General features: G+C 51.1%; 4 protein-coding genes across 9 annotated transcripts in view; 1 reads left to right on the forward strand and 3 right to left on the reverse strand.

The window, feature by feature from the left end:
- Positions 1-117: 117 nt before the first annotated feature.
- On the forward strand, positions 118-4,019 carry PV05_01415 (the record flags this gene model as incomplete). Of its 2 annotated transcripts, XM_013466402.1 has the most annotated exons (8): positions 322-423; positions 472-522; positions 573-2,719; positions 3,051-3,199; positions 3,257-3,290; positions 3,353-3,473; positions 3,526-3,856; positions 3,906-4,019. In XM_013466402.1, the coding sequence occupies 8 exons, from the start codon at positions 322-324 to the stop codon at positions 3,917-3,919; spliced, it is 2,949 nt and encodes a 982-aa protein (XP_013321856.1). In that variant the 3' UTR covers positions 3,920-4,019. The 2 variants fall into 2 exon arrangements, with proteins under 2 accessions (XP_013321855.1, XP_013321856.1); XM_013466401.1 differs by lacking the exons at positions 3,051-3,199; positions 3,257-3,290; positions 3,353-3,473; positions 3,526-3,856; positions 3,906-4,019 and adding an exon at positions 2,766-2,973 and having other exon boundaries at positions 118-423.
- Positions 4,020-4,328: 309 nt separating this feature from the next.
- PV05_01416 (3-carboxy-cis,cis-muconate cycloisomerase) lies at positions 4,329-6,247 on the reverse strand. The gene is made up of 3 exons (XM_013466403.1): positions 5,919-6,247; positions 5,522-5,761; positions 4,329-5,339 (listed from the first exon to the last, which is right to left on the reverse strand). Exons 1-3 carry the CDS (start codon positions 6,119-6,121, stop codon positions 4,430-4,432), a joined length of 1,353 nt encoding a protein of 450 aa, XP_013321857.1. The 5' UTR covers positions 6,122-6,247; the 3' UTR covers positions 4,329-4,429.
- Positions 6,248-6,756: 509 nt separating this feature from the next.
- PV05_01417 (uncharacterized protein) lies at positions 6,757-7,840 on the reverse strand (the record flags this gene model as incomplete). Its single annotated transcript, XM_013466404.1, has 4 exons — positions 6,757-7,169; positions 7,269-7,516; positions 7,570-7,692; positions 7,803-7,840. 4 exons carry the CDS (start codon positions 7,838-7,840, stop codon positions 6,757-6,759), a joined length of 822 nt encoding a protein of 273 aa, XP_013321858.1.
- PV05_01418 overlaps positions 7,841-8,121 on the reverse strand; it is a 2,587-nt gene continuing 2,306 nt past the window's right edge. For 4 of the 5 annotated variants that reach the window (XM_013466407.1, XM_013466406.1, XM_013466408.1 and 1 more), the window contains one exon: positions 7,841-8,066. The gene's annotated coding sequence lies outside the window, so the exon portion shown is untranslated. Of the gene's footprint in view, positions 8,083-8,121 lie in introns of all 5 variants that reach the window. The other variant, XM_013466409.1, reaches the window with a different exon arrangement.

Below are 8,121 nucleotides of genomic sequence, written 5' to 3' on the forward strand. Positions count from 1 at the left end.
GGGGAATTTGGGTTGCCCGCAGTTGCATGTCAGTGTGGAGAGTGGAAGGTTCACCGAGCCTGCGACTTGGCTGCCAGTGTCCGGTGTCCATTTCGACCTCTATCTCCCACTGTTAAAGTTGACAGAGTGGCCGAGCGCACACCACTTCCACGGATCAGTCATTCTGGGTTCGAGACTCGTCTTGACATTAGTCCCCGTCCTGAGTCACTCACTAGGACTACTGCAACGAAAGTCGCGAGAATACACCAGATCAGCGAGCTCAGCCATATTCCGTGCTTCAGCATGCGTTGTTAAGCCGGAGTTGGAGATATCACGTCAAACATGGATCAAGCACAATACGATGCGATCAAGGACAACTGGGCGGAGGTGGAAGATAGAGATGGAGTCAGGCTCAGTTGGAATATTATTCCATCAACACGCATGGTGTGTTCTCTCAGCTCCGCTCACAAGACGTAAACTAACCTCCCGCAGGAAGCAAATAGACTGGTGGTGCCCGTGAGTCTCATGCTCACGCCTCTCAAGGTTGGTCTCTGCCGAACACATATGAGGCTCAACTTACTCACAATGCGCAGGAGCTCAACAAGCCCCTCCTGAATTACGAACCTGTCACTTGCAAGCCTCCCTGTCGAGCAGTCCTCAATCCGTTCGCCAACGTCGATGTCCGAGCAAAGATATGGATCTGTCCATTCTGTCTGCAGAGGAATCAACTCCCTCGTCACTATGGAGACATCAGCGCTGAAAATGTCCCCCCTGAAATGCATAGCCTGAACACCACGGTAGAATACCAGCTTGCTCGGCCTGCGCCAGCACCCCCTATCTTCGTCTATGTCGTTGATACCGCGATAGAAGAGGACGGATTGCAGGCCTTGAAGGAGACCTTGGTCATGAGCTTGTCACTACTCCCAGCCAACGCCTTGGTCGGATTGGTGACGTTCGGAACAAATGTTGCTGTGCATGAAATTGGCTACACTGAGTGCCAGAAGTCATACGTCTTCAGAGGAAGCAAGGATTATGCTGCAAAGCAGGTTCAGGAGATGCTTGGTCTCTCGGCTCCAGGACTGAGACCTAACGTACCGCCTCAACAAGGACGACCCCCGCCACCAATGGGACCAGCAGCTCGATTCCTCCTGCCCGTTCAGCAAGCCGAATTCCAGATTACAAACGCCATTGAGCAGCTGCAGAAGGATCCATGGCCTGTCGCAAACGACCGTCGTCCGCTTCGGTGTACCGGCGTTGCTATGAGCATCGCTGTGGGCCTGTTGGAGACCTCCTTCCAGAATGCAGGAGCGAGGCTTATGCTTTTTGCTGGTGGCCCGGCCACTGAAGGACCGGGTCTTGTGGTTGCTCCTGAACTGCGTGAGCCCATTCGTTCGCACCACGACATTGACCGCGACAATGTCAAATACTTCAAAAAGGCCATCAAGTTCTACGAGAACCTGGCCAAGCGTACGGCACACAACGGGCACATCATTGATCTCTATGTCGGCTGTCTTGACCAAGTTGGCTTGCTCGAAATGAAGAGCCTTGCGAACTCGACTGGTGGTCATATGGTGTTGACTGACAGTTTTACCTCCTCACAATTCAAGCAGTCTTTCGTCAGAGTATTTGACAAGGACGAAAACGACAATCTTCTTATGGGCTTCAATGGCTCACTGGAAGTGGTTACCACGAAGGAGCTTAAAGTCACTGGTCTCATTGGTCATGCTGTGTCGCAAAATAAGAAGTCAAGTTCTGTAGGTGAGACAGAGTGTGGTATTGGAAATACCTGCCTATGGAAGATGTGCGGCATTGATCCTACCTCAAGTTACGGCATTTACTTCGAAGTTGCCAACCAAGGTGGCCCAACACCAGTGCAACAAGGTCCACAACGAGGCATGATGCAATTCTTGACATACTACCAGCACTCCTCCGGCCAATATCATCTCCGCGTCACGACTGTCGCTCGGAATTTGAGTGGACCGGCCGGTGACCCAGCATTGGCACAGTCTTTCGACCAAGAGGCTGCCGCCGTGCTCATGGCAAGAATTGCAGTCTTCAAAGCCGAAGTCGACGATGGGCCGGATGTGCTGCGATGGGTCGACCGAATGCTCATTCGACTCTGCTCCCGCTTTGCCGACTATCGCAAAGACGATCCGACATCGTTCCGACTCGACAAGAACTTTACCTTGTATCCTCAATTCATGTTCCATCTTCGCAGATCTCAATTCCTCCAAGTCTTCAATAACTCTCCTGATGAAACGGCCTTTTATCGACACGTACTCAACCATGAATATGTGGGGGATTCATTGATCATGATACAGCCGACTCTAGATTCTTACGGTCTCGACCATGAAGGCGGCGTGCCGGTCTTGCTCGATTCTGCTTCTATCCAACCTCAGACAATCCTTCTTCTCGACACATTTTTCCAAATCCTCATTTTCCATGGTGAGACTATGGCCGAATGGCGAAAAGCTGGTTATCACGAACAGGAAGGGTACGAGAATTTCAAAGCAGTTCTGGATGCTCCCAAGGAAGATGCCCGAGAACTGGTTCAAGACCGTTTCCCGCTACCTAGATTCATCATCTGCGACGCCGGCGGTTCTCAAGCACGTTTCCTGTTGTCGAAGCTCAACCCATCGACCACTCATGCAACTGGAGGTTATGGAGGCGTCTCTCAGACTGCACAAACGATTTTCACGGATGATGTGTCATTACAGACGTTCATGGACCATCTCATGAAGTAAGTTACACTCTTTTGTGATGCGGAATATGCTAACCCACGTTAGGCTTGCTGTGTCTGGTTCCAGCTAGAATAGCAGTAGAAGGGGCGCCTATCAAGAGAGTATGGCCGTTAGGAGCCTTGCTAGAATTCGAGCTTTGAGGTCCGCAGCATCTACGAAATTGGCCTTTCGAATGTAAATGGTACCACTAGAATGGAATCTCAAGCAGACCTGAGTGTAATGAAATAATTCGGGTTGCTACCATTAATGGATGACATGCGTTTCACGTACTTTGTGATGCACCGTACGCGCTGGTCTACTCCGGATCTTCTCCGCGACTGACTGATCAAGTCACGTGCAACACACATCTTGGCAAAAACTTCCCAAATTCATCTCTTACCTGCGAATCGCAATTCTGAACTTTTTGTTTCGTTCGACCAGTCAAGACAATTTTCCAACAACCCTCGAGAAAGACAGACCACCTTTCGCACTCGCCATGCGTAAGTATCGTCTTCTTGAGAAGCATAGGCGCGGCGGCTAATATGTTTTCTCTTCAGCTCCCAAGTTAGACCCCAACGAGATCAAGATCATGTAAGGACATCCCGCACAATGGTTATTGAAGATATTCGAAGGAAGGCTAACAAATTTGATAGCCACCTCCGTGCCACCGGTGGTGAGGTCGGTTCATCAGCAACTCTCGCTCCCAAGATTGGTCCTCTCGGTCTGTCTCCCAAGAAGGTCGGTGAAGACATTGCGAAGGCTACTGGCGACTGGGTTCGTACACAAATAAAATATACGCTGCGACCGGATTACTGATTCGGATTAGAAAGGTCTCCGGGTCACCATCAAGCTCACCATCCAAAACCGTCAAGCCGCTGTCTCCGTCGTTCCCTCCGCCTCTTCCCTTGTCATCAGAGCTCTGAAAGAACCTCCCCGTGACCGAAAGAAGGAAAAGAACATCAAGCACTCCAAGTCCATTCCTCTGGATGAGATTTTCGATATCGCACGAACCATGCGTGGCGCGAACAAGTCTCTTTCTCGGGAGCTCAAGGGTACTGTGTTGGAAATTCTAGGAACAGCCTTCAGCGTTGGTTGCCAAGTTGATGGCCGATCACCAAAGGAGATCAGTGATGAGATCAAGGAGGGCAACATTGAGGGTGAGTCGTAGCCCTAAAATTCTCTGATGAAATCTCTAACATGTTGCAGTTCCCGAAGAGTAAACTATCAATGCTGAAAATTCTTAAATGAACACTCGGCGTGATGATACCCATGAGCATTTTCTGAACATGAAAACAATATGAACCAGAATTCTCCATCCCCTTCCCGTTTCATTACTTTTCTCCCGTCCATCTACGTTGATGTCAGAATTGTGGGAGGTCCTCATAAACCCCCATTTCCCACCTATGAAACCACCTTTGCCAACACTCTGGCCTTTATCCCTCCTCTCATTGCGATTGGAATCATTCCAGGATTTGGGCCTATTTTGGTGCAAAGAAGATCAAACCATCTTCTGACACGATACTCACCGCGGCATTCGATCTTTCGGGGTCAATGGATGCAGTGGTCCATCTTTTCTGTGTCTACAATCTCCCGCCATGATGGGCATCTGGTGTGGTCATAGTACAATCAGCAAGCTTGTCATGCATTCAATGTCCTTCTATATGCTATTGCTTGCCCAATTCTCATACATTGCACACGTGCCTTCTATTATTTTCCCGCGGTGGTGTTGATCATCGTCTAATGTCTTCCAGAACTCGATCAACCATGATCTGACTCGCCCCCAGGTAATTCAATGGGTTACACAACTCCTTCACCTTCTTCCCATCCAAACTCCCCATCAACTCCTCATCTTTCTCCAGCACATCAATCAAACTCCTGTCCTGCTCAATCGCCGTCCGACACGCCTCATAAACCACGTCATGTGCCTTCTGCCGTCCAACATACGGTGCTAGCCCCATCATGACCGCCTCGCCCACGATCAAACCCCTGGTTGAGTGCAAGTTATCCCTCATCGCACCACTGTTAACCACCAACCCACCCAGCGCAAAGTTTGCCTGATGCAAGCTTCCCACAGACAGCACGAACGCCTCAGGAATGGCCACCCACTCAAGGTGCCAAGGTCCGGATGCCCTTTCGAAATCGACGACCATCGCATCAAGACCGAGCCCTGCGTTGGCTCGAAGGAGCTTACTCGCGGCAAGGATGACCTCGCTCGAGATCGGGTTCCTTTTCTGTGGCATCGTTGAACTCGCGCCTCGGTGCGGGACAAACGGCTCGCTCACTTCGCCCAACTCGTTGGACGACATGATGATGAGGTCGTAAGCGATTTTGCCGAGCGTCCCGCCGACTAGCGCGAGAAAGTTAAGGATTTCGGCGATGTTGTCACGCGCGACGTGCCATGTTATCGGCGGGTCGAGCAGAGAGAGTTCTCGCGCGAGTTCGGCGCGGACGCGAGGTCCATCGTGGGTGCCGAGTGAGGCGAGGGTTCCTGCCGCGCCACCGAATTGGACCATCAATGTGCGCGCCTCGATCTCGGACAGGCGTTGAAGGTGCCGCAGGATGGACGACAGGTATACGGCGCACTTGTAGCCGAAGGTGCAGGGGAGAGCGTGCTGGAGATGTGTCCGACCGGCCATAGGGCTACAACACAGGTCCACAGTCAGCACCCATTCCGGAAGCATGAGACCCTTTTGACTTTTGGCCCTGGAAATCGTGAAGGGACATGAAAGAGACAGCAACGCTACTGCATCAGGGCAGCGGGGCAGTGAAGATATCAAACAGGACGGCAAGCCAAAGATAGAAAACGGATGAAGGCGACTCACGTATCCCTATACTTCTCGGCCAACTTCGCCAGCACGCCCTTCAAGGTTTCCAATTCCCGCCGAACAACCTTGAGTCCCTCGCGGATCTGCAATATTGACGCATCGTCCATGATGTCCTGCGTCGTGGCACCCCAGTGGATGTACTTTGCGTGCCCGGGGGGTGTTTGCTCCACGAGCTGTCGGACCAGAGGTAGGACAGGGTAGCCGACTATGTCTGTTTCCGCGGACAGTCGGTCGAAACTACACTTTTCCAAGCATTGAGCTCAGCGCTCTTCCACTTTATTAAGACCACAAGAGGACTTGGGGTGTGCCAGGTACAGTACTTAGGTAGCCACGTAGATAGGGCAGGATTGGAGAGGGAATGTGAAATGGAAGTGGATAAAATAAGAATACGTACTCAATCTCGACATTTTTCAACGCTTCGGTTATGACACTGCCCGCGTCGCTTGGTATGACACCGACTGTACTCTCCGCCCTGGCGAGCGCGGCTTCGGTCTCGATGAGTCGGTGCACGTATGCTTCATCAGTGAATATGTCACGAATTTCCTGCGTGCCGAACAGGTTGCGGAATACGCGTGAGTCGAGGGACGAGACCGACATCCTGACGACCGCAGCATAGAATCGTACCTATATTCTTCTGTGAGAGTAGAATAATGGCTACACTTAAGGTAGGCAGTGATCTCCAAATTTGCCTAGATCTGCTGTTGTGGTCGGACACATGCCGAGCCACACCGGCCTTTATATTTCAATTGGGATTCCTGGGAAACGGATTTAAATAGTATTCCATCTTTCTCTCCTTGTCGCTCAATGTGTGGAGTTTGGAGTGCAGAATTGGGGAACAGCGGCTCACCTTCTAAGTTACTTCCGAGGCTTCCTGATGTATCGAGGTATCCCTAAGCCTTCACGCCTTTTAACTAGTCTTCCCTTTTCCTTTTTATTTACTCCGTACAATGTTGACTTTCGTTGACTCTAGATGACAGAATCTATCGAGCTATTTAAGATACTAAGGGATGCTAATTTAATCCCTTTTCACGCGGGACTGAGACTCCAAGGATACAAGTACATGACGGCTCCCGAAGGTTGTCACGATTCGAAGAAATCGTCTCGCCATGATTCAACATGGTTTGCCTAAATGGCCTGAAGTCTGTCCAGATACTCGGGAGATTTCATCAGATATCAAATGAACTGAGGACGACCAGAGCTCGACAACACATCAAGCCACCATACCCTCCATGCTAGGGTTTCCGCCCAATGAAGGTCGCCATGGTGTACATCAAGCATTTCCCGCCTGCGAGTTCCGCAGCCAGCTGGCCTCGAGCCTTTTCCAGCTCGTGCACGTCCAAGCCTATTTCTTTCCGATGCACGAGCGTATCTAATATCTCTTCGCACGTCCAGAAAACAAAGTCAGTCTCCTGCTTGAGGAGATAGGGGATGCTCGGGGAGCCTGTTCTTTCGACATCGACCAACCCGTGGCGCTGAAGGTTGGTTGTGAGATTGTCAAAGTTCTGCTGTGTAGAACTGAGCAGTGCCGTGTATTTTTCGAGCAATCTGAAGTAATCGGCGCTGAGCGGCAAGGGGTTGAGGGATTGATCCACTTCCGCGAAGCATTGCGAGACGCATTCGTACCATTGAAGGTAGCCATTGGGCCCTAGAAGAGTAACTATTAGCCCACGGCACGCCAGGGCACGCCCCAGCTAGCAGATGGGTACGGAGTCGACTTGACAGCAGGATGAAGATGAAAACTTACTGAGCATCTGGATAAGCTTCTTGATAACTGCATCTCTACCACCGTTGATCAGTGGGGCGCAAATCGCCCTGATGTGGACGACATCGAACCTCCCCACGAGTTCTGGGGCAAGGGGGTTGAAGAAGTTCCATAAGCCGAATTCAATATTTGCTGGGCGTGTCCAGGCCGGGGGGTATTGCTCGGCGGATATATCAAGAGCAAGGACTCTGGCGCGCGGATACTCATGGGCCAGCGATAGCCCTACAACCCTGAGCTGTTTCAGTGCTGTTGCTTTCTCGATGTTGTAGGGTAGTGGGCTTACGCATTCCCTGCAGCAACGTCCGCAATCTCTAATGACTCCCCATGCTCTTCGACATGTCCAGCAATTTTGGGGTGCAGCAAAAAGCCATTTTTCAGGACGAAAAGAGCGTGTTGCGCTGTAAGTCTGTGAAACCGTTAGCGAATTCGAGGACTCTAAAGTACCAGGCACCTAGGACCAGGTCGTAGTTCTTCACAGACCGGGCAGACGACATGTGATTGCGGGATAAAATATACCCGTCACTGGGTGTGGGAACAATGCTCCCGCTGCCCATCTTGTTGTCGGTCTACAATTTGTCGTACTACCAAAAAGACAATGTCTTCTGGAGGTCCCGGTATGCTACTACGCCCTGGTTTTATACTCGTGAAGTCAGCGTCTGTCCTCACGGTCACACGTCAGATAGGTCGAGTATGAAGCCGGAAACCCACACTCCTCGCGCACACTCCGGTAAGCAACACTCCTCGTGTACTACATACTGACATACCTCCATACTGACATGCCTCCATACTGACATGCCTCCATACTGACATGCCTCCATACTGACATGCCTCCATA

This window comes from Exophiala xenobiotica (assembly GCF_000835505.1).
Source record: "Exophiala xenobiotica strain CBS 118157 unplaced genomic scaffold supercont1.1, whole genome shotgun sequence".
Lineage (NCBI taxonomy): Eukaryota > Fungi > Ascomycota > Eurotiomycetes > Chaetothyriales > Herpotrichiellaceae > Exophiala > Exophiala xenobiotica.